Below are 12003 nucleotides of genomic sequence, written 5' to 3'. Positions count from 1 at the left end.
ACCAAATCAAATGTTTTCACAAGAAATATATTGGCACCGTATTCACGTGTCCTGGTCGATTGGTTCAGGCTTATGTCAGCCCTATGCTAGCACCAAACTTAACGTTTCTAAGTACACATTTAGAGGATGTTCATGTAATGTTTATATTTTACTCTACATAGAAGTATATTGTACATACATATATTAACCGAAAAATTAGTTAAGAACCTAAGAGCATTTCAAATTAAAATCAGCTATTAAAATATTACAAGTTCAGTGGTTATGACGACAGTCACTTTTTATGAAAAGTCACCAATAGTTTCGCAAAGTTTCACAGGGATTCAGAAGCATATTTCAAGGTCATTGGGCACCTTGTATTGGTTACAATACAACACTGAACTGAAGGGTGCCCCGTTTACTGTATGTCATCTTTTCGCCCAAAAACAAAACTTGGACTACTCTAATATACATACATACTTACGGACATAAGCGAAAAACATACCTGCGTATTTATTATTTTCATACATATGGCAAGTTGATATGACTTTTAGTTTTATTTCAGACTCATACAGGATAAATTTCCCTCACACACATGCAATATAATGTATATATATATATATAGTAGTATAATGCTACCAATTGGGCAATATTCTGTTGAAGCCCTAAAATGACTATTCCACAGAGTTATCCGGCTTCCTAAAATTATTTTAAAGAGATATGTTGGACCCTAAAATGTGTAATTTAGTATCTAGATATGCCTGTCATTAACACACAAAACGAGAATATAGAAATCTGCTGAGTAGAATAACGCTGTGACAGCTATTCCATTACTTTTCAGCGATCAGGAGTAGTATGCGATTCATTAAATCGTTAGCCACAGTCTCATTAAGCGTATTCAGGCGTGCGGCCAAGAAGTCCCCAAATTTGGTATAGAGTATTTCACGTGCCGTAAGACGATTTGGCTTCGACGCCATGCCTAGGGTGTAGGTGCTCGCTGGCGAAAGACGTCCATCGTCCAGCATATCCACATCAGGATCATCGAGATCATCCAAATCGGCGTCGTGCCCAGCAAAGTCCTCGTCAATGATCAAACTCGCTGACGAGGGGTCTATGTGCGATTTCGATTTACGTATTGCACCATTGTTTTTACTATTACCGATTGGCATACTACCTTTGACATGTGAGTTGACACTTTGAGCATTTTTGTTTTTTGTCTCGGCGTGTCGGGCCAAGTACGACGAATCGTGCTCGTTGATTGTTATGGTGGTAAGAGAGAGTGTGTCCGGCGAATCGGGCTCCTCTTTTATGTAAATTGACGGTGAGCTAGATGAAGATCGCGAACTGGAAATGGCCACTAGAGCTTGGTTGCCAGGCGGAGGAAATTGATGCCGCTGATGCTGTTGGGGCGGTAATTGTTGTTGTTGTTGTTGTGAAGGTGGTCTGGAATTGCCAGCTAATGTACCGTTACCATTGCCAAGATTGTGAAGGGTTGCGGTCGCATTACCGTTTAAGCCTAGGACCACATCCGGTTGCATACTTAGCGTTGACTGCGGCAGATGCTGTTGCGGTTGTGTGTCAAGCGGACCTGTTGCAGTTGAATTTTGTTGTGCATGTGTCGGTTGTGGTAGATCGGACGGTGGTAACTGTGGAAGATGCTGCTGCGATGGCAAAGGCAAGGTGCCCACTTGTTGTTGTTGCTGCTGCTGTTGCAATGCCGGATAGGCAGGCTGCACTTGCTGTTGTTCGGATATCTGTATTTGCGGTTGATTATTTGGATTGTTAGGATCATTGGGTGCGAAATATTGATATTCATCGATAGCGCTGCTATTGTTATTGCTGTGTTGTTGTTGTTGCTGTGGTAAATTAGCATCGGCGGATGTTTTATTCCGCTCGCGAGACCTTAAGAAAAGCAATGCTTGTTAAATTGTTAATTTAATATTCTGAAATTTCTACTCACTTTCGCTCTCTAATAACTTCCTTTAGAAAAGCCATTGCATCGTAGTATTCCCACTTGGACTTGAAGCGTACACCCAGCATTTTTTCATGATTCAACTCACGCCGAAATATTTCACGCAAGGATGTGAAAGTACGTTGCACTCGCTCACCACTCACGCCGAAAACGCGTCCTAACTCGTTCCATTTAAGGGCCTTCTTCTTGTCAGAACGCTTGTAATGAGGCAAACGACAATCCCAGAGTATCGAATTCAGCCGCACCAATTCGATTAGGCGCCTTTTTTCGATGTTGTGGCGGGAGAAAGCCATCTCACCGCCATTTGCTGTTTGTTCACTCTCAATTGCGGCTATTTTGACTTTTTTCTGACTCAAGCTTTGTGTTGAAAGATCTCCTACAGATAAAAATAGGCCAATTTTGTATTTGGCTTCGAATTTGTTGATTATTTTGTGTGAAATGTTCAAAACTTGCGTTACCAAAACTGTCGGTATCCTTATTTGTTTTACTTCTTTATGTTGTCAAATACTTAAATACGTAGATATGTAAATATGTGTGTGTTGTTCGTATTTGTAATGCGCATTGGCAACAATAGTTCGGCGCTCTCTTAACTACTCTCACTTAACGTTTTTGGTATGAGTTCAGTTAACTTTTGTAATATACTTGTGGGTGTTGCCGACTTTGAGTTTTTATTGTAGTAGTAGTGTGGCAGTAACACTACCAATAACTGCAATGCGCAGACGCTTCTCAGTGGTGGATGCTATAATGAGAGAAATGTTAAGAATTAATTATCTAATATTCATTATTTTAAAGTAATGTTAATTAATTGCAATTATAAAACAAATCTAAGAAATTTTAAAATGAAAAGCTTATGAAGGTACATAGAAACGTACATACGCACACACATGTATACTTATAGTTACCCTGCAGTGAAAAGCCAAACCAGTTAGAAAAAATCCTAGTTCATTAACCAGTATGTGTCTACCAGTTCGACAATTTCGAAGAATTTAAGCGTTCAGCGACATATGCCTTTGAATTGCCAAAGCCAAAAATAAAACGTAATTAATTGCTTTTCTTACAAATGTCTGCTGTGGCGTGACGTGAAGACTACTGGTTCCAGTTCTGATATCGCAGGTTTGAGGAAGAACAAATTTGAAAATCGAATTGCATTGCAGAAAAAAACATATTTACATATGGAAAGAAATGCTTGTGTCATAAAAAAAAGATATTAAAAAAATATATTTTTTAAATTAAATTTTAAAATTACAATAATAACCCTAAATAAAAAAATTTATTAAACAAAAATATATACAAAAGTAAATAAAATATTATATGTTCACTGCGCCAGGACTTGAACCTGAGACCTCAGGCATACCACGCGAGTGCTTTGCTCTGTCGGCCATTGCCACTGTTGGACCGCCGCAAGCAAAAAGGCATACTTATGCTTTTCACGGGAGATGAATTGGCAGACTATCTCATCAACTGGTATGGTGCTACTGGTATTCCTACTAGTAGATGCTGAGGCATAGCCTGACAATTGACATCTCGTAGGACATCGCAATGTTAAAAATACCAGTAGCTAACATTGAAAAAGGATAGAACGTGAACTAGTTGGGCTGAAACGCGAACTGGTATAATTCTAGTTCACAGCTAGTGGCTTTCCCTGCAGGGTAGTTATATGTATTATTTTAGACTCCGACATGTACTTCACTAATTTCCAATCACATATGCATATTAAATTTTCTATCAACAAGTAAGAAAGTCTAAGTTCGGGCGGAGCCGAACATTAAATACCCGGCGAAAGTATTAAATATATGTTTTTTCACCCTTCCGAAACCTTCCGCTAGATGGTAAGCCGAGGTTATCAATTTTGAGTAAATTAGCGTCCTTCAATTTCGAAATATTGAAGTTTCAAGCATTTCTTAAATTTACCGTTATATGAGAATCGGCCGTTATTTTAGTCCGATTTCAATAATTTTCAACGTTTTGCTTACACGTGGCAAGTACAATAACCATACCGAGTTTGGTACAAATTGGTAGAACGGTTACCGATATACTTATATGTGATCATAAGTGGGCGGTGCCACGCCCATTTTCCAAAATTTTACCATAAACGTATTTCTTGGTAAAGAATTGTTGCAAGCATCAATTTTGAATAAATTAGCTTCAATATTTACTGATTTATCGAAGATTTTGTATTTCTCTAAATTACCGTTATATGGGATGTGGGCGTGGTTATTGTCCGATTTTAAAAAGTTTCGGCGATTTTTTATGCTGTACCAAGGCCAACAACTGTGCCAAGTTTGGAAGAAATTGGTGCAGCGGTTACCAAGATATACACATGTAACCATAAGTGGGCGTGGCTACGCCCATTTTCCAAAAATTTATAATATTCTTATTTTTCGTCTAAAACTTATTATAAATATCAATTTTGAGTGAATAATCTCCAGTAGTTACTAAAATATCGCAGTTTTCGTATTTCTGGAAATTACCGTTATATGGTAAGTGGGCGTGGTTAAAGTCCGATTTCGCCCATTTTCAATACCAACCTACCTTAGATTAAGGGAAACCTACGTACCAAATTTCGTTGAGATATATCAATTTTTGCTCGAGTTATCGTGTACACGGACAGACGGACAGACAGACATGGCTTAATCGATTTCTTTTTTCATCCTGATCATTTATGTATACATTTGTCTATATCTATCTCAATTCGTTTTGGCTGTTACAAACAACCGTTATGTGAACAAAATTAATATACCCTTGTGCACAAGTGCGCTCGGGTATAAAAACGAAATTACGCAAAAAGACTTATGATGAGCTGTTCCACACTCGACATTTTAGGCTAGGGTGTCCAGATTGTCTAAAAAAAACGCAATTTCTGAAAAAAATCGCCATTTTTTTAATAAAACTCGTAAAATCGATTTAACAAATATGTTCTTTTATAAATGAGATCTTGTTATAATATAGTTTTTAAAACCAAAAACGAATATAATACCTTCAGGGTATGGTATTAATAGATAACACAAATCAATTATATAATAGTGATGTATGTACAAACAATTTTCATTAAAAATACGCATACTTTTTAAAAATATTTGTTTCAACACATTTTGCAATAGGACTGCGCAATTATTAAATTTATTATAACTCATATTAATTGATTAATCGCACAATCCACTTTTAAGAGCTCGGCGCTAAAAATTAAATAACAACCTATAATAAGGCTAGATCAGCTATTTCCACAATTTCTTCAAAATCACCTATAGTGTTTGAATGATTTACATTCCTGTTGTTGTCGTATATTGAGCCATTCAACCTTGATAACATACTGTTTGATATTGGAAACGTTTTTCAGCAAAAACTATTAGCCTTCATATAACACTTTATTCGAACTATTGAATTAAGGCTATCCAACCTCGTCCTATTTCGAATCTTAGTTTTTGTTGAATTTATTACGGAAAAAACGCGCTCAACAAAGCAAGTGAGTGCGGCAAGGATAATNCCTGTTGTTGTCGTATATTGAGCCATTCAACCTTGATAACATACTGTTTGATATTGGAAACGTTTTTCAGCAAAAACTATTAGCCTTCATATAACACTTTATTCGAACTATTGAATTAAGGCTATCCAACCTCGTCCTATTTCGAATCTTAGTTTTTGTTGAATTTATTACGGAAAAAACGCGCTCAACAAAGCAAGTGAGTGCGGCAAGGATAATAATATGAATTTGCTTAAGACTGGTTTTCACTATGTCATATTTTGACGCCAAAATTGGGCGACATATTTTGACACAGACATTTACCGATGATATTATGGGCCAAAAATTGGCATACAGCCGATTTCGCAGCGCATGTACACGACTAAAGCCCTATCCTGATCCAAATCAATCGATAAACAGTTTTCTGTTGCCATTTGACAATGTCTTTTCACTTATTTGACGACAAATGCCACTGAATTTGACATAGTGAAAACCAGCCTTTATGTTTCCAAACATTTTATTGCCTGTTGCGATTTTCTCTCCGTAAGCAAGTATCCAAAATTCTTCAGAGTCGGATGGAATGGTTCTGAGAAAAGTTATTCCATGGGAAAGTTAAAAGATTTAAATTTCCGCTGCTCTTCTTTCCTTTAAAGTCAAATAGTGAATTAGCAGGTCCCTGAAACTCGCCTTCTTGTGATTCACACACTTTTCTGGTGACAAAATCAAAGCTTTTTTAAAAGTATTTAATTGATTAGGTAATCGTTTCAAAAGTTGTTCGATTAGGGTGATTAAACATTTTTGACAGCATATTAGCTTCTTAAGTCAAGTTTATCACGCAGTTCATTAGCCTCTTCTGTAAAATTATCGTGGAAAACTAAGTTCTGTATACTTTTTTAAATCGAAAAAATTTATTTGAAAAAATATCGCCAAATTGGCGCGAAATCACCAAATCTGGACACTCTGTTTTAGGCACAACAACATTTACATACATAAATATTATACTTAGCCTTTCCAGTTTATTGAACTCCCACTAAAAAGAGAGCTGAACTCCTCATTGTTGCTTAAAGAAAGTAAATCAAAGTTCCCTTCAGGTATATATTTTTATGTTTAACTAATGAAGGCTTATGTATGTATGAATGTATGTGTATAAGTACATAGGGACATTAGTACAGTCAAATTACGAAAATCTTACGATTTCTTCCATGGTGCTTTTGAACACTGGAAAGCCAATCACAATGGGTAGTGGAATCGGTGCCACCTTGAAAATAAGGAGAGCCAATCTTTTTTCCCAACTAAATAGAACAGCCATTTCAAGGCCTCGTCCAAACTATCTAATAAAATGTTGCACCACTTATCTTAGTTCTTCTTTTAAAATGATTTTAATTTCCACTTTTCGGTCCACATTCAAATTTTATTACATGCCATTTTTTTATAAAATGACTTTAGTATAATTTTTGTCATATGAAAAAATCTCCCATTCAAATTTACCCGCCCTAATGTACTTCCAGACATATCGCTCATTTATTTCAACAGTACCATAACTCAAAAAAACAAAACTTGAGAAAAACGCCTCCTAAAATGGAGTTTTTTATGAATAAAAATTGTTTCTTAAAGAATTTTTGAAAAAAAGGGTGAGAAAATACCTTTCCATTGATACCTCAAAAGTCTTAATTGGGAAGGTTTTGGCTGAGTTATTCAAGTTTTTTTTTAAACCAACTTTGAAAAAGTTCAAAAACAGCACCAAAAATTTCATTATTATGATTCCATGAAACGTTTTTAAAATATTTGTAAGTAAATTTTTTAAGCTAAACTGGGTTGTCATCTGAGGTGAGTTTTACTTAGAAAAAAATGTTAAATTCATAAAAATCTCAAGTTTTGGAGATATTTTCAAATCGGCGCAGCTCCCGTAAATCTTAAGAGTTTTCCGCAATATTTTGGTGCAAGTCTTAAATACATATAATAGATCTAATAATTCCAATTGGTAAACAGTACCGATTTGTTTTATGTTCAGTGATGCAGTCTAATAATATATACATACCTATAGTCAGTGTCGAATGTTAGTGTACACCTTGTTCAAATATAATATTAACAATTATTTTCATGAAATTCTTTTTTCAAAAAGGAAAAGAAAATTTTCGAGTTTGCAATTTTGTAGCCCGTTCAATTTTAGTGCAAGTTTCAAGTCGCTAAAAAATGCCGTTTATGTTTTAGAATTTCTTTTGTGGGGGGTGTTGCGCCTTTTCTTCCATGTCAAATAGATTTTTATTATGCGTTATATGGATGAAAACGCGCAACACCCTCTACAAACAAAAATCAACGGTAATTTTTAGTGACTTGAAATTTGCACTCTGACTACTTAAAACTGAGCAGAAATTCTGAATAAAAATTTCGAAATTTTGATAAAAATTTGTGGAATTTTTCTTAGCTTTAAGTGTGAAACTTTGATTTATATGGCATATATATTATAGAATGAACTATATTTTCATAAATAATTTATGAAAAAATTTCGTGAAAATAAACTAATATTCTTTAGGCAAATGACTTTTTTCTAAAATTAAATTATGCTTTTTCAGTACAAGATATCAAAATTCCAGTACATTTTTTACAAAAACGTTATTTTTGTTGGTTTTTCCTTTCGTCATCCACTCCTCATAGGTATCTATGTACATTTAATTTAAGAAAAGGTCATATATCTATTGTAATACCGTCGTTTAAAGTATAAAACCGAGTAACTGACATTGGCTGCCAAAAATTGGATTTGCTCACACAAGCTCTTGGCTCGATCCTTATCCACTCGTCCTGAAATATACTAACCAGAAATACGATTGCTTTATAAAAAAGAGAACCATTTTGAAATGTGAGTATTTTTATACTCTAGGAAATAATTTCTACAACTTCACATACGCGGTTTTGCATTTTGCTGATACGCGGTTTTGGATTTTGTTGATACGCAGTTTTGCACATTAAACGACGATATGTACATTAGACTGCATCACTCCCCATACAAAAAATAATCGGTACTGTGTTTCCATTGGAATTTTAAAATCTATTATATTTTAAGAGTTTCTCCAAAAAAATTCGGAAAAATATTTAGATGTACTTGAGCTGGACCGATTTGAAAATACCTCCAAAAATGGAATGATGAATAAAAATAGTTTCGTAAAGAATTAAAAAAAAAAATTCATCGGAATCGTAATATATAATAAGATTTTTGATGCTCTTTTTTAATTTTTTTCTAAGATTGGTATAAAAAAACTTGAATAACTGAACCAAAACTAATCCAATTTAGACTTATGAGGTTTCATTAAAAATGTATTTTCTCACCCTTTTTTTTCTTTGCAAATACTAATTCAAAGTATGAAAGTGAAAGGAAGGATGAACGAGCGTCATTCCAAGTTGAATTAGGATCTGACGCAAATGAGTTTTTTTGCAAAGAAATAAAAAGAGTGTGAAAATACCTTTCCACTGATACCTTATAAGTCTAAATCGTAGTAGTTTTGGTCCGGTTATTCAAATTTTTCTTAAACCAATCTTTAAAAAAAAAACAGCATTAAAAATCTCATCATTACGATTCCGTTGAAAAAATTTTGACATATTTTTATGCAGATTTTTTATGCTTCAAATAGCTTGTCATCTAAGGGGATTTTTTCAAAAAGTTCTTTGAGAATTTATTTTTATTCATAAGAAACTCCAATTTTGAAGATAATTTCACATCGGTCCAGCTCACGTAAATCTAAATATTTTACCATAATGATTTGGTGAACGTCTTAAATGTAATAGATTTTGTAATCCCGGCGAAAGAGCCGCAACTTTTTTTGGTGATGCAGCCTAATGTACATACATACGTACACATGTAGCCGGTGATATTGGAGACTGCCAAGCTTGTTGCATTGGTGCAAAATTCCGTGGCACTTGTTGTTGGTAGTTGAAAGTAAAAACGTATTTGTAAAATGTTGCAAACTAAAAATATACAAATGCCGGTGCTGTGATACTCGGTGAAGCAAAAAATGAAGTGAGCGCATTTGCCGTTGTTGCAGATAATTATTTGGGCGAAGGTGTTTAGAGTAGATATTTAGATATTTATGTATGTACCAATGTATATTTTTTCACATGCATACTAAAGATTTAAAAAGGGCACGTACTTGCATATACATATCGTCGTTTAAAGTACAAAACCGCGTAACTGACATTTGCTACCAAACATTGGATTTGCTCACACAAGCTCTTGGCTCAATCCCTATCCATTTGTCCAAAAATATACTAGCCAGAAATGCGATTGCTTTATAAAAAAGAGAACCATTTTAAAATATGAGCGTTTTTACTATCTAGAAATTAACTATGCAACCTCATTTGTATTTTGTTGATACGCGGTTTTGTACTTTAAACGACGATATGCATATGTACATACATATGTGTGTATGTATTTATTTTGATACATAATGCATATTTATGCATACACATTTGCAAAACTACAACAGCTAACATAGTCGTATACTTTTTACTGATAAAAATATGTTTTAAAGTGCTGATTTCCTTGGAATGACGGCACTCAGCTGTGCGATTTTATTAACAACAATAAAACTCAATTTATTTCAATTAACAACAAATGCCAGCAGAAAGTGACCTAACAATCAGCAACCAGCAGCCAGCAGCCAACAGCAAAAATGAAAACAAAATAACAAAATGCCAGTAACAATGATAACAACTAAAACAACTACCCCATATCACAAAAACAACACACAACTTTTGTTGCAAGCTGATTAAAAATTTTAATAAAATCACTCACTTGTGAATTTTTAAAAGCAAAACAATCACTAAAAAATAGTTATTTTCAATGATTTGTTTTATTTATAAGACTATTAACACTTCAACTCGACACCACAGCTTAGTAAGTGCTATTTGTTAGTAGCGTATGTAGAATTTTCTGCCAACACTTTCGCTCGCAGCAAACGCCCTGCAACAACTACTATCGCCGGGTCCACTACAATTTGCCACCACAATTCGCATGTGTTTGAAACATACATATGTACATTCAAGTTCGTAGCAAAACCAACAGGCGAAAGCAAAAACAATCAACCAACAAACCGCATACACATAATCAACGAAAAGAACACTCACAGACATACTTATGCATGTACATACATACATACGCATATCTGCACTCCGAGAGACCAACTGTGGCAGCCCCAGAGAGTTGCAGATACAGATTACAATAACAATAGCAGATTTATTAAGAATGAACAATCAACTAAAGTAAAATTACGAAGCAACAACAAGAACCATATATACATATATCATCTCATTCGTCGTACGGTTTTCGTAGTTTTCGTACTTTTACAGTTAATCAACGGCATTTAAATGCGTTCAAACGGATGCTGTACCTTAGCGCTCACGATTTCGTACCAAGAGAAGACGAGTGAGTGAGAGAGCGCTATTGTTATGCTCTTTAGTTGTTGTCAAATCAAACCAATTTATTTAGTAAGCTTGTACTTTGGTAAACAAATGGTGGGGGTGGTAAGATGCCGCTATTTTGATTCTCCACATGTATGCATGTAAGTTCGTGTGTCAACATACATACCTATATATGTACAGAGGCACACAAGTATTGGTAAATAGCATTAGATACGTCTTTGGTAGAAAATTTCCAAACAAATTGTACTTTTCATCCTAAACCGCGTCAAATATTGACGATTAGTCTTCTCCTGTATTAAAATATTAATTTTAATGAAAACAATTAATCTCCTAAATTTTTGAAGTGAAACTTCTTTAGCGGCGGTTGGTTGGTTGGGAGTAAATTGGCAAATTCAACGGAAATGGTGCAACGGAAATGGTTCGGGCTGAAACAAGTACTTCTTGAGTTTATGCATATGGTATTAATTTAACAAAAACTTGCTAATAAAAGGTTAAAGAATAGCACTTAGAAAAAGACCAACTCAAGAATGAAAGTAAATGTGAGTACGTACATAGATAAAGAAAAGGTAAATATAAAAACAAAGTAGTGTAAAGATAAAGGCAAAAATGAAGATCAATTTAAATACTTTACTTATATAAGGGCAAAGGTGAAGGGGAATATGTAGATGAAGAAAATGATAAACATAAAAGTAAAAACAAAGATAAATATAAGGAAAAATATGAGAATAAGGATACCGAACAAAGTAAAGATGAGATAGAGGAATAAAGATTAAAATAAATGTAATTATCGAGAAAAGAATATAAATGGAAACTATTTTGGGATTTTAGAGATTTTCGAGATTCTCGGGACTTATCGATACAATAATCGACATTTTTATCGATTTTGTTATCGATCATTTATTGAGTTTGTTATCCATTTTGTTGTCGATTATTTATGGATTTTATTATCGATATTTTTATAAATTTTCTAAGCGATATTTCTTATCGATTATTTATCGATTTTGTTATCGATACTTTTATCGATTTTGCTATCGATATTTTTATTGATTTTCTAAGCGATTTTGTTATCGATATTTTGATGGATGTTACTATCGATTTTGTTATCGATAGAGTATAAAGGCTGGTATTCAGCTCTCAAGAAAACGGTCAAGAAAAAATTTCCAGTATTTCGAGTATGTTCCCA

The 12003-nt window shown here is 34.2% G+C and overlaps 1 protein-coding gene across 2 annotated transcripts; it reads right to left on the bottom strand.

Moving 5' to 3' along the window:
* Window positions 1-514: 514 nt before the first annotated feature.
* Window positions 515-10365, bottom strand: LOC108359854 (myb-like protein AA). 2 transcript variants are annotated; one of them, XM_017611924.1, is made up of 4 exons: window positions 10195-10365; window positions 2407-2687; window positions 1937-2324; window positions 515-1878 (listed from the first exon to the last, which is right to left on the bottom strand). In XM_017611924.1, the coding sequence occupies exons 3-4, from the start codon at window positions 2239-2241 to the stop codon at window positions 807-809; spliced, it is 1377 nt and encodes a 458-aa protein (XP_017467413.1). In that variant the 5' UTR covers window positions 2242-2324; window positions 2407-2687; window positions 10195-10365; the 3' UTR covers window positions 515-806. The 2 variants fall into 2 exon arrangements, with proteins under 2 accessions (XP_017467413.1, XP_017467412.1); XM_017611923.1 differs by having other exon boundaries at window positions 1937-2687.
* Window positions 10366-12003: the final 1638 nt, after the last annotated feature.

The sequence above is a fragment of the Rhagoletis zephyria genome, unplaced genomic scaffold, assembly GCF_001687245.7.
Source record: "Rhagoletis zephyria isolate East Lansing unplaced genomic scaffold, Rhagoletis_zephyria_1.1 Rzeph_scaffold_00480, whole genome shotgun sequence".
Classification (NCBI taxonomy): Eukaryota; Metazoa; Arthropoda; class Insecta; order Diptera; family Tephritidae; genus Rhagoletis; species Rhagoletis zephyria.
The sequence above is the reverse complement of the archived record's forward strand: the minus strand, read 5'-3'. Positions and strand labels throughout refer to the sequence as shown.